This window comes from Monodelphis domestica, chromosome 2 (genome assembly GCF_027887165.1).
Source record: "Monodelphis domestica isolate mMonDom1 chromosome 2, mMonDom1.pri, whole genome shotgun sequence".
NCBI lineage: Eukaryota > Metazoa > Chordata > Mammalia > Didelphimorphia > Didelphidae > Monodelphis > Monodelphis domestica.
Genome location: NC_077228.1, coordinates 228,156,668 through 228,170,914, shown reverse-complemented (window position 1 = coordinate 228,170,914; position 14,247 = coordinate 228,156,668). Strand labels below are relative to the sequence as shown.

Here is a 14,247-nt window from a genome sequence, read left to right as displayed (position 1 = left end):
TATCTTCACTTTATAAATGAGGAAACGGAGGCAGAGGGAAGTGAAATGACTTGACCAGGGCAATACAGAGCTATTAAGTGTCTGAGGCCAGATTTGAATGCATATCTTTTTGACTCCAGGGCCAGAACTCTAATCATTGCTCCACCTGGCAGCTATAAACCCAAGTCAGAGACCTCGCTTAGAGACCTGGGCTAAAGAGTCCAGCAGGATTCAATCCCTGTGCCTAAGGAATCTCTGTGTAAACTATGGTACCCTTTCATTGCATGAAAGTCCCTACACATGGATAGGTTGATGGAGGGAACTCCCAAATCAGTCAGATCACAGATCTCCTTGGGCAATTATAATATTTAGCACAGTATATAGAATACAAGCACTATATAAAATATTAGTTATTATTATTTGAACTATCTGTTTGCTGAATGGACAGCTAGGTGGTACAATGGATAGAGCACTGGACTTGGAATCAGGAAGACTTCATAAGTTCAAATCCAGCCTCAGATATACTAACTGTGTGACCCTGGGCAAGTTACTTAACCCCATTTACCTCAATTTCCTCATCTGTAAAACGAACTGGAGAAAGAACTGGCAAACCACTCCAGTATCTTTGCCCAGAAAATACCAAATAGGGTCAGAAAATGCCAGACACAACTGAAAATGATTGAGCAACAAAGTCTCTGAATGGCAAGAGGAATATGTTGGGTGACCACATAATTTGGCATTTTCCTGTTTCCATAAGATGAAAATACTATTTCAAATCAACAAATATTTACTTAGCCACTCCTACATGCAGGGAATTGAATCATTTTGGAAAAAAAACGGATACTATTACCCACTACATTGCACTAAAGTCTCTACCTTGGTAGGCATGTTGATGGAGGATGTGGGTTCAGTCCCACCTGAAGCTTACCTCAGATTCCTTATAGTAGCGCTCAGGGATTTCATCACAGGCAATATCAATAAAACACACTTCTCGTTCTACATCTTTGGCTTCACTGTCAAAAATCTGAAAGAACAGAAAAACACATTAAAAAATCAGCTGGACCAGGTGATGTCCTCCAAGAAGAAGGATGGCTAGCACCTACCAGTAAGTGCTCAGAGTTTCTCCAGATGGAGCCTTCTGCCTCTCTGTGGACATGCTGTGAAAATTGTAAATGGCTTTCACCCAGATCTGAGTTTTTTTTCACAGCAGAAACAGAGAAACACTAACCTTCAGTAAATGAGAGGTAAGAGGGCCATGTTTAAATACAATATCAAGGGAATAAGTCCCTTCTAAGATATATGCCTAGGTGTTCAGCACTTCATTTTCAGAGTTGGATTTGGAAATGGAGAAATTATAAAGGGAAAGGCTGGAAGTGGAGCAAAAAACCCCAAAAACAACCCAATGAGAAAGATCCAACCACAGGTGGAAAACAATCAGTTTTGACCTTAAAAAAAGACTATTCTCTTACTATGCACTACAGTTGGAAGAGAGGTGCTATTATGACCTGCTGTTCAGCTATCTTTAAAGAACTTTTTTCTTGTACTCTAGATCAAAGCACCTCTTGCCTTCCAAAAGATGCTCAGATGAAAATCTTAAATAGTCTATTCTTTATCCTGTGTTTTCTTCTTACTGTTTTTCTGGAGATTCTCCCTTTTAAATTTCTAGATTTACCCTCCTGTTTATTATTTAAAAAAAATTAAATCTTTACTTTCTGTATTAGAATAAATACTATGTATTGGTTTGTAGGAAGAAGAATGGTAAGGGCTATTCAATGGAGGTTGTTATTTGCCTAGAGTCCTACAGCTAGGAAGTGTCTGAAGCCAGATTCTACCCTCCAGTTTAACCAAAAAGAGGGAGTGTATTTCTTTAGAATTGAAGGCTGATTCTTTGTATCATTGGCACTTAAAAAAAAAAAAAGCTTTAGTCCACAAATAAAGCCGGCATTCCTGGCAGGTGGGGGCAGAATGGTTAGAGCACCGAGCCTGAAGTCAGGAAGACACATCTTCCCAAATTTAAATATGACCTCAGAAATGTTCTAGCTTTGTGGCCCTGGGCAAGTCACTTTACCCTGTTTGCCTCAGTTCTTCATCTGTAATATGAGCTGGAGAAATAAATGGAAAATTATACTAGTGTCTTTGCCAAGAAAACTCCAAAAGGGGTCATGAAAAGAGAGATACAACTGAAAAACAACTAAACAACAAAGCCAGCATAGGAGCAGCAGTTCGTTTGTTTTGCCCATTCAGTAGGAAGAGAGAGAATTTTTTTCAAGTTTGAGAGCAGAGAATGAGGTCCATGAAATGAAACATAAGGCTACCAGTCTGTGAGTTTCTTGCAAATATACACAAAGAAACCACAGAGAGATTTATGTTGTTGGTGAGATCATTAAAAAACCAAGTGGGAGGCTTGACAATATTGTGGATCATGAGAGAAGTTAAGGAGGGTTTTCATTTGGGGATTGAAAATAAGAGAAATAAAAATTTACAGGAGAGGCAGATTGAGTTAATGTTGGGCCAGAAGTAAGGAAAACCTGGGTTCAAATCCTGACCGTAACATTATCAGCAGAAGAATTAGTTGTGTGGTCTATTGACCAAATTTAAGTCATTTGGCCTCTGTGTTTCTCAGGAAACCTTTTAAGACATATCAGAGAACATCTGATCTTCACTGAATACATGACTAAATAAAGTATTTATTAATTTCTTACTAACTAGTCAGTCAAAAAGCATTTACTAAAGCCCCTACTATGAGCCAGCACCGAGCCAAGTGCTAGGGACACAAAAAGAAAAGTCAGTGACAGCTTATGATGTCAAGAATCTCATGTTCTAATGGGGGAAACAACCCATATGGAAGGTTTCATCTGCAAGTTAGATGGAAAGGTCCCATGGTCCTTAGAGTGCAGTGGTAAAACAGATGGTAATGCCTCTTCTTTAATGTCAATTCCACTATAAAAATCCTAACAGTTTTCAATATTGAATTATTTGACTTTGGTAAGAACAATTTTCTCTTCTTGGGTCCTTGATAGCTGTGGCACCAGGAGGAGACATTGCTAGGCTGTATCACCCCAGGGATTGTTTCCCAGGATGGTGGCTGTGGGCACTGAGGTGGATGTATTGCTATTCCCAAGGTTCTGGGGTTCAAGGTCCTGGGTGTAAGATTCTTACACTCAGGTTTCTTTCCTTACACACTATATTAATATAAATTCTTCAAGTTAAATTCACAGGATCCAAACTAATTGAAAGGAAATATCAGGAGAGGAAACCACTGATGACAGCATGATTCTACAAGGTTTCTTTTTAGGAGGAGATACTTATTGAATAAAGAATGGAGAAATGAATGATACCCTGAAAATTCTCCCTCAGTACCCATCAGAATGGATCAATCTTTTATCACAAATCATAAACAGCCTTCCATTGCCTCCCACCCACAAACTCAGTATATACAGTTGGAAAGATGGAATTTGAATCTAGTTTTCTTCTTGTAATTGTAAAGCATGCTTACTCTTTCACTGGGAATTCACCAAATACATGTCATCTGCTGATGCTATCTTACCTTATCAGAAAGCATATGGTGGTGTAGCATTATTGGCATGTGGGATCTTTGGTATAAATCTCTTCTCTGTTAAGACACTACCCTTTATGTTGAAGTTTGAGAGACACGAGAGAAGGGAAAACCCAACAAGACTATAGAGCCTCTTTCAGCTTGACTAATGATCTTACCCTAGCATATTCTTGGTTGTAAAAATCTTGATGTGAAGATTCTATCTTATTCTTTGATATTTCAGATCAAGGCCATTGCATTACATTACACTCCAAAATGGCAGCATCTCACCAACACTTGGGTGTATGTTCCCATAATTCATTTGGGACTGACTTCAGAATTGAGGAGACATTTGTTTATCAAGAGTATGATGTACTTTTGTTCAAAATGAAGGCTAGAATTGAAATGAGGCTTTGGAAGCATCCCCAATTCTATATATGTGTATGTTCTGGGGAAAGGATTTTTGTTTTTGTTTGTTTTTGCCTTCGTCCTTCCAGGGCATCATAAATTGCACAATGTTTTGCAGCAAATGGGGCTTCATAAGTGCTGCTTAATGAATTTAATTCTCTCTAATTGTAAACTTCCCAAAATTAAAAGCCTTGTCTCTTTTCCCTCTATATTTCCATAACTACTGTTACTAATGATAGCTAGGATTTACCTAGCAAGTTTTGAGGACCGTCACATATTTTATCTCATGTAATCCTCTCAAACTTTTGAGTCAATTTATACCCATTTTATAGATGAGGAAACTGAAGTGGAGAGAAGTTGGTCATATCTGACCTCAGGTCTTCTTGATTATAGCTCTAATGCTCTATCCACTGCATCACCTAGCTAAAATACAGTTTGCAAGGTATTTTACAGATAATATCTTATTTGGTCCTCATAATAATCCTGAAAGTTAGATGCTATTATTATTATCATTATATAGATGGGGAAGCTGAGGCTCTAAGCAGTTAAATGATTGGCCCATAGCCCTATAACTATAAAGGTCTGAAGTAGGATCCGAACTCAGATCTTTTTGAATCCTGGTCAAGGACTCTCTTCTAGATACCTCTTGTTTACTAAGTGAAGGACTATAGGACAAAGAAAACTAAGATGTTAATGGATTTCTAGGTCATTCTAAGAGGCAACTAAGAACTAGACTTGGAATCAAGTAGACCTGAATTCAAATCTGACCTCAGATACTTACCAGCTGTGTGACTCCAAGCAAGTCACTTAACCCCTATGTGCCTCAGTTTCTCATTTGTAAAATAGGGGTACACTAGAGAAGGAAATGGAAAATCACTCTAGTTTCTTTCCCAAGAAAACCTTTTGGACAAAAATCCACAGGACGACATAAAGAGAGACATGACTGAATTACTGAACAAAAGCAACAAAGCTCATTCTAACCAGCATACCTTGGTCCCCTACTTGGATTCTTCTCTGCTATGCCCTATGCCTATCTTCCATGGAAACTGACCACTTTCCTCAGGGCAGGTAGAGTTTAGCTGAGTGTCTACACACTTTATTTACATTTCTATCAGCAACCAATTCTTCAAGGAAAATAAATGCAGTGTTTCTCAATAATGTGATGGGAGCAGATGGAAGTAGGAGAGTGAAAGAAAGAATATAAGATGGCTGCTCTCTCCCACGCTCAGACTGGTATAATTTAGGATTATGCCCAAGCATATTAAAACAAAAGGTTTAACCTTGCAGCGCAGGAGAATGCTCAACAAAGAGTAAGTAATCACTTGCACATTCCAAATAGCTACCAGAAGCCTGATTCAATCATCAGTCTAGGGAGACACTTGCTCAGACAGTGTCCTGGAAAAAATGTATCATGTCATCACATAAACTTGAAGCATTGACAGGAATCACACCTGGCACTGTAGTCTTGTACAGGTGCAGGGCTCTTCAGACATTTGGGCATGTCATGGGGCTCAAATTTAGAGGAAAAAAAGCCATTCTTTCCTTGTATACTTGCACAATACTAATTTCTCAGTCTTTGCATCAGTATCTATACATCTTTTCATCTCTATTCATTATCTGTCACCTACATGCCATCTATGTCTATTATCTCTATTAGTCATCTATTATTTATAGCTCTCTATTATCTGTTATCTATATATGTGATCTATTATTATGCCTATATCTATTAATCATCTATCATTTATATACATATATATATCTATCATCTAATAGCTACCAACTACATCTGTCTATTGACACATACTAAGATTCAGAGTGTGTGGAAAAAACGGGAGAAATCAGACCATTTCTCTTTCTCCTCCTTCACTTCTTCCCCCTCTCCTCCAGTGTCTATGCCTAAATTGTCCATTTTCTGCTATGGATTTTTAGTTACATTTCAGTTTCTATGGATATCTCAAATTCTTCTTGGTTGCCTCTTCCCACCAATGATCAGTATGTTGTGTTGTTCATTCTTCATTTTCAAGAGGACCAATGATACCATGAAATGATGTCTTGACTTGTGCATGAATTGTATTTAAGTGGAGTAGATTTGCCCAATATCATCAGCTTCTCTCTCTCTTCTAGAGTCACTAAAGTCCAGTAGCACTACAAAAATCAGGGCAATTGGCAATAATTTGGAATGCAGTGGATGACCGTAGCATCTTTGATGCCTAAGCTCTAAGGGTCCCATAGCACCTGTTTCAGCTGCCTTCATGGCCATTGGAACAAATTGTCCTCATCTTCCAGTTCAAGCAGGGAAAGTCTTCACATGCTCAGGGTAGACATCCCATCATCAATGGGTTTGAGGCTTGTTGGTTACCTTCAACCTGTCTGCCAAAATGGTTTTTCTGGGATGTGGCTGTCGCACGTACTATAGGTTTTTGGAGCCACAGGTGAGAGTTAGTGAGAGGTGGCTAACAGTAGATGAGAAGCCATGAAAAGGGCTCAACAAGCCCTCCCATCAGAGGCTCCAGTCCTCCCACTCCACACACAATGTGGAATGTGTGTTAGCAAGACAAAGTCATGAAACATGAACCTGAGCAATATAACAACAATAGACATCTAGGTAGTACATTAAAGTTTACAAAGCAATTCACATATATCATCTCCTTTAAGTTCCAAAACAACCTTGTGAGATGGATGGTCTAGGATTATCAAGACCATCATGTAGTTCACAGATTAATAGACTGGGAAAAAAGAAGACACCTCGTAGGTCATGGTCTCCAATATTCTCTTATTTTAAGGTTGAAGAAATTGATAGTTGTGTGACCCTGGGCAAGTCATTTAATCCCCATTGCCTATCCCTTACCACTCTTCTGCTTTAGAACCAATATATGATGTTGATTCTAAGATGGAAGATAAGGGTTAAAAAGTTGAGATGAAGAGAGGTAAGGTTAAGTGACTTGTACATAGTCATGTAAAATCTAATTGTGGTGCCAAAGCTACTGAAAGAACATCACTTTAAACATTTCAAGGTTTTGTGTTTTTTAAATGATTTTGAGATTGTCTGCTACTTTGGGAGATCTGGGTCATTGCTCTCTATCATGACTGTGACCTTATAGCTGAAGGTGACTACAAAATAAATAAATAATAAATAACATTCTTGTATAAATTGCTCTTCTCTCTACTCTAAGCTCAGGCACTACTTAGTTTGTGACCAAGGGAAAAGTTCTGAGCTCCATTCTCTCCAAATTCATCTATGAGAAGAAAGTCACAAGATGTTGTGATGAGAACAATGGGGTCAATGTGGGCAATGTGCTTGGAACTCTTGTTAGGGGTTACAAGATGAGAATTGGACCTCCAACTATACACATGGCCAAGTACTAGATACTGAAGGGATGAAAGATATTTTAAAAAGAAAGAACAAACAAGATCCCTGATTTCAGAGTCTGATGGCAGCAGAGAGAATACACATACAAAATAAAAATATTCTTTCAGAGCAATGTACCAGTGGAAATTCCAGCCTAAAGTTGTATAAACAAGTTATACTAGAACATTGGTTTTCAAAGTGTGGTTTCCTAAGCCACAGGGAGTTCTCAAGACTCTTCCAGAGGATTCATGAGTTAAAAATATTTTCATAAGAATGCTAAGACATGATTTGTCTATTAAAAAAACCCTCCTTTTCCCAACTATATATCTAGTGAGGCCAGACTTCTTCACATACTTAAGCCAAAACTAACTATTACAATAGACCAAATGCAGAAAGCAGAATTCCTTTGTAATCCTATGTATTCTGTTTTAGGCATTTAAAATCATTATTTGGAGAAGAGGTCCATAGACTTCACCACTTCACTATGCTGCCAATGTGGTACAGGGTACAAGAGATTAAGAACCCCTGGTATAAGGGTTAATGCATCTAAAAAAAATTAGTGTCACTGGTTAGATCTTGCTTCTACAGCCCTAAGAATTGCACACATTTCCACTCTGATCCTTCAACTACTATGTATGCCATCTTTTGATTTCTTTTAGGCAGCTAGATGACATAGTGCATAGAACACTGGGCCTGAAGTCAAGAAAACTCAGAGACTTACTAGTTGTATGACTTTGGGCAAGACATTTAACTTGTCTGCTTCAGTTTCCTCAACTGTAAAATGGAGCTAATAATAGCATGTACTTCCCAGGATTGGCATAGAATCAAATGACCTAATAACGCTAAAGTTCTTAGAATGGCACTTGGCATACAGTAGGGGCATACATAATAAATGTTTATTTCTTTCCTTATTATTGGATATGAATCTTAAATTTTCCCCTCTCAGTCCCAGGCTCAAAGGCAACAAAGTTAGTAAGCTCTCTCATAGATGCCCTCTTCTCTCCTCTGACCCTGCCATCACTACCCTGGTCAATATCTCGTCACTTCACACCTAGACTACTGGTAATAGCATGCTGGTTCGTCTCTCTTCTTTTTTCTCTCTCCATTCTAGTCCATCCCCTGCTCAATTGTTTAACTGATCTTCCTAAAGCACAGGTCTGGCCAAGTCACCTCCCACTGCCACCCCCTATTCAGGAAACTCCACTGGCTCCCAGTTTGATCTCCAGGATCAAACAGAAAATCTTCTCTTTGGTGTTCAAAGCTCTTCATAACCTGGTCCCCTCCTATCCTTCCAGTCTTCTTATAACCACTCCATATTTCCACCTCCAGTCCCCATTCCCTCACTCTGACCCACGGAGACTGACCTCCTTACTCTTCCTTGGATAAGACACTATCATCTCCCAGGCATTTTTCCTGGCTGTCCTTTTCAGCTATACCTCCTGGCTTCCCTGGCTTCCTTCAAGCCCTAGTAAAATCCCACCTTCTACAAGAAACCTTTCCCCATTCCTATTAGTGCGAGTTCCTTCCCTCCGTTGATTATCTCCAGTTTTTCTTCTCTATATCTTATTTGTACATGTTGTTTGCATGCTGCCTTTCCCTTTATAACTAAGTTCTTTGAGAAAACAAACTATTTTTTTTTCTTTCTTTATATCTCCAGCACTTTGCACAGTACCTGGCACAAAGTGGGCACTTAATGTTTGTTATATAAGATCACAGGATATAGAAGGTATGCTTTGGAGAAAACTTTCCAAACTAAAGCATCTATTATCTGTGCCATTTGAGAATGGTAGCAGAAGATAGATGAAACTAAGAAGAAAGTATAGAGTGGCATCAATATGTGACCTGTGTAAGTGGGCAAGTGAATATTTCTGTGGAATGTATCTTTTGTCCTCTAATTGATCACTTGATCTCTGCTTCCAGTTTAAACTTATAAGCATTTGATATTGTAGTTATAATAAGTAAGCCATTAACAAAGCCTCTACGTAGTGATTATAAAAATTAATTGTCTCTCTTCCAAATGACTAAAATACCAATATTACAGCTACAAATGGCTCCCTTTTAAATAACTTTGCAATTATTTAGATTTCCAACAAGCAACATTTTTGTCTCATCATGAAGTACTTGAGGCTTAATATAACTAACTGGTCATGATTTAATATTACCAATGAAACTTTGACTTATTTTCCATCTCTGTTAAACACTATGTTCTTGAGTTACAACCATAACACAAGATGGAGTAGTTGGAGATAATCAATCATTAAGAAGCCTCTTGGACAGGAATAGTTAGTGCTTATACAGTGCCTTAAAGTTTTCAAGGAACATGTGGAAAATGAAATACTGAGATTTAGTGATTTGCCCAAGGTCATGTAACTACATAAGTGTCTGAGGCAGGATTTGAAACTGGGTTTTCCTAACTGACCAGTGTTATATCAATTCTGCCACCTAAATGTCTCAGTTATTAAAATTTTAAGATTCACTTTGAAAGTTGGAATTCTTGAAAAAAGAGGAGTGACCCATCAAGAAACTTCTTTGCTAATGCTTTATAAATGAATAAATCTGTATAGCTATTAGGTCCCAAACAGAAAACAGTGTGACAGTTTATTTACCTTGACAGTATGGTTACCAATAGCAGAGGGAAGAAGCTTTTTAGATTTATGAGAGGTTTCAGCAAGGAAATATCTTCTCTCAGATTTTGCTTGGATTTACTCCAGGTCAACTTTTAAATATTGGTTCTGTTAGAATAATTCCTCTAGGTAAGAGGAATTTTCTTATAGCAAGAGAATTGGATTAGCACTAAAGTTTTAGGTGGAGCCAGTGACTCTATCCCTAGGTGAGTTGAATTTTGATCTCACTGGGCAAAACAAGTGGTCAGGGAGTATATGAGTTTCCCTTTTCTGCTTTTTAACATCACCAATCCTGAATTAGTTGAATTGAAAATGATTTAGTTCCTGGAAGTTCTTTATCCAGTGTATTTTCCCAAAGTGAATTGAGCTAAACTAACCTAGGGAGTAGATGACGTTTCCCTGGCTGGTGTGAGATTGATTGTGCATGAGATACTCCTTTTTTTTTTAATCCATGAGTCTTTTACCCAAGTGTAAGATATGAATTAATGTTAGCTCTACCAAATGCACTGTGACCATGGCATTAGGACCAATATAATTCAATGCCAAGAGTATTAATGGAAACATGCCATAGGCAGTGAATCTTTCCTTTCTCCATTTCTCACTTAAATCCAATTCATGCACCAGTCAGGACATCACCCCATGATATCACCGGTCCTCTTTGAAAATGAAGGACAACAGAAGAATCTTTAGAGTAAGACTGAGTGATTTTCTTGGTTCATAGCCTCACTGTTGCCCTTGTCATATGATTCTCCCTCATCCTACATATCCAATAAAAGGCCAAATCTTTCCATTGTACCTCTACAATGTCTTTTGCATACATCCCCTTCTCTTTCCTTACTCCCCAAATTACTAATCTAGTCATCACTTATTGCCTGGACAATTGCAAAAGCCTATTAAATTTCTCCACTCAAATTCATTCCCTATACAGCTGCCAAAGTTATTTTCCAAAAGTGATGCATGATATGCTCCTATTCAATAGGCATTTGGGTGGCACAAGGGATCTAGTGCTAAACCTGGAGTTATGAAAACATGAGTTCAGATCTGACCCTGGGCAAGACACTTAATTACTGCCTGCCTCTGCTAAGAGCTACCTGTATATGTACTGGCTGATCAATAATGGGGAGCACATTAGTGGTAGCTTGTGAGTTACACTAGTGGGAGCCTGGACACACATGGTAGCTAGAATCTGTCCTATAGGTACTCAGATCACAAGTCTCTAAGCAATATAATTACTAATTAAGTGAGAAAGGAGAAATTACTTCTTGGTAAATTGGATCCTTTTTTTATTTTTATTATTTTTTTTTCATTTGAATAAGTTTATTTAGTCAATTTAGAACATTATTCCGTGGTTACAATAATCACTTTATTTCCCTTCCTCCTCTACACCCACCCTTCCCACAGCCGATGTGCAATTTCATTGGGTATTACTTGTGTCCTTGATCAGAACCTATTTCCATGTTGTTGCTTACACTAGGATGTTCATTTAGAGTCTACATCCACAACCATATCCCTTTAACCCATGTATTCAAGCAGCTGCTTTTTTTTCCCCAGTGTTTTTACTGTGTTTCCTCTGGATGTGGATAGTGGTTTTTCTCATAGGTTCCTCCAAGTTGTTCAGGGTCACTGCATTGTCACTAATGGAGAAGTCCATTACATTCAATTGTACCACAGTGTATCTGTGTACAATGTTTACCTGGTTCTGCTCCTCTCACTCTGAATCAATTCCTGGAGGTTGTTCCAGTTCCCATGGAATTCCTCCACTTTATTATTGCTTTGAGCACAATAGTATTCCATCACCAGTATATACCACAATTTGTTCAGTCATTCCACAATTGAAGGGCATTCCGTCATTTTCCATTTTTTTTGCCACCACAAAGAGTGCAGCTATGAATATTTTTGTACATGTCTTTTCCCTTATTATCTCTTGGGGTACGAACCCAGCAGTGTTATGGATAGATCAAAGGGCAGACAGTCTTTTAGTGCCCTTTGGGCATAGTTCCAAATTGCACTCCAGAATGGTTGGATAAATTCACAACTCCACCAGCAATGAATTAATGTCCCAACTTTGCCACATCCCCTCCAGCATTCAGTACTTTCCTTTGCTGTCATGTTAGCCAATCTGCTAGGTGTGAGGTGATACCTCAGAGTTGTTTTGATTTGTATTTCTCTGATTATAAGAGATTTAGAACACTTTTCCATGTGCTTATTGATAGATTTGATTTCTTTATCTGAAAATTGCCTATTCATGTCCCTTGCCCATTTATCAATTGGAGAATGGCTTGATTTTTTTGTACAACTGGTTTAGCTCTTTATAAATTTTGGGCTTATCAGAGACTGTCTTGCTGAGGTCATTTACCCCAAGTGTATTCCACTGATCCTCCTTTCTGTCTCTTAGCCAGTACCAAATTGTTTTGATGACCACTGCTTTATAGTATAGTTTGAGATCTGGGACTGCAAGTCCTCCTACTTTTGCATTTTTTTTCATTATTTCTCTGGATATCCTTGATCTTTTGTTCTTCCAAATGAACTTTGTTATGTTTTTTTCTAATTCAGTAAAAAAGCTTTTTGGTAGTTCAATGGGTATGGCACTAAATAAGTAAATTAGTTTGTGTAGGATTGTCATTTTTATTATGTTAGCTCATCCCACCCATGAGCAATCAATGTTTTTCCAATTGTTTAGATCTAGTTTTGATTGTGTGAAGAGCATTTTGTAGTTGTGTTCATATAGTTCCTGTGTTTGTCTAGGCAGATAGATTCCTAAGTATTTTATATTACCTAGGGTGATTTTAAATGGAATTTCTCTTTCTAATTCTTGCTGCTGAAATGGGTTGGAGATATATAGTAATGCTGATGACTTATGTGGGTTTATTTTGTATCCTGCAACTTTGCTAAAGTTGTTGATTTTTTCGACTAGCTTTTTGCTTGATTCTCTAGGATTCTTTAAGTAAACCATCATATCATCTGCAAATGATAGCTTGGTCTCCTCGTTGCCAATTTTAATAACTTAAATTTCTTTTTCTTCTCTAATTGCTACTGCTAGTGTTTCTAGTACAATGTTAAATAATAGCGGTGATAATGGGCATCCTTGTTTCACTCCTGATCTTATTGGGAAGACTTCTACCTTATCCCCATTGCAGATGATATTTTCTGATGGTTTTAGATATATACTCTTTATTATTTTATGGAAAGGCCCTTCTATTCCTATATTTTCTAGTGTTTTCAATAGGAATGGGTGTTGTATTTCATCAAAAGCTTTTTCTGCATCTATTGAGATGATCATGTGATTTTTGTCAGTTTGCTTGTTAATGTGGTCAATTATGTGGATGGTTTTCCTAATATTGAACCATCCTTGCATTTCTGGTATGAATTCTACCTGGTCATAGTGAATAACCCTTGCATGACTTGCTGGAGTCTTTTTGCTAGTATTCTATTTAAAATTTTTGCATCTATATTCATTAAGGAGATTGAACTATAGTTTTCTTTCTCTGTTTTTGACCTGCCTGGCTTTGGGATCAGTACCATGTTTGTATCGTAAAATGAATTTGGTAGAACTCCTTCTTTGCTTATTCTGTCAAATAGTTTGTATAATATTGGGATTAGTTGTTCTTTGAATGTTTGATAGAATTCATTTGTGAATCCATCTGGACCTGGGGATTTTTTCTTAGATGGCTTGTTCAATTTCTTTTTCTGATTTGGGGTTGTTTAGGTAATTTATTTCTTCCTCTGTTAGTCTAGGCAATTTATATTTTTGTAAGTATTCATCCATATCACCTAGATTGCCATATTTGTTGCCATAAAATTGGGCATAGTAGTTTTTAATGATTGCCTTAATTTTTTCTTCATTAGAGGTGAGGTTTCCCTTTTCATCTTGGATACTGTCAATTTGGTTTTCTTGGATCCTTTTTTAAAGAGGAATGAAAGCTTTTTGTTTAATGGGTAGCTCTTAAGCTTCCAAAATACATGGTATTTGAACTTAATTTGAAGAATTATTTTATCTAATGTTTTAATCTTTTCTTTCTATTCTAGTCAATCAGAGAAGAAAAGAGAAAAATGACCTTCTCCTTAGAATTTCCACATAATTAAGCATAAATATAAGTTTCCATGGAAGAAGAAAATGCATGCAAATAAAAATAACATATGACTTTTAAAATAAGAAATTCCAAATAAAGGGTGTAAATGGAACTTATGTATTGAACTTCCTAGTGAAGCTTTTCTGGATGAATTTTACAAGTTTGGTAAAATTGCAACATAGCTATAACAGATTTACAGTGATTTACAATGAATTACAAAGGAATAAAAAGTATTTTTAAATATAATTTTATTTTTAAAAATATTTTCCATGGTTAACATAA

The 14,247-nt window shown here is 37.3% G+C and overlaps 1 protein-coding gene across 2 annotated transcripts in view; it reads right to left on the bottom strand.

Annotated features, from left to right (window-relative positions):
* PITPNC1 (phosphatidylinositol transfer protein cytoplasmic 1) overlaps positions 1-14,247 on the bottom strand; it is a 424,023-nt gene that overhangs the window by 77,418 nt on the left and 332,358 nt on the right. For both annotated transcript variants that reach the window (XM_007482775.3, XM_056817273.1), the window contains exon 5: positions 908-1,003. In XM_007482775.3, coding sequence (XP_007482837.1) covers positions 908-1,003 — 96 coding nt within the window. The remainder of the gene's footprint in view (positions 1-907; positions 1,004-14,247) is intronic.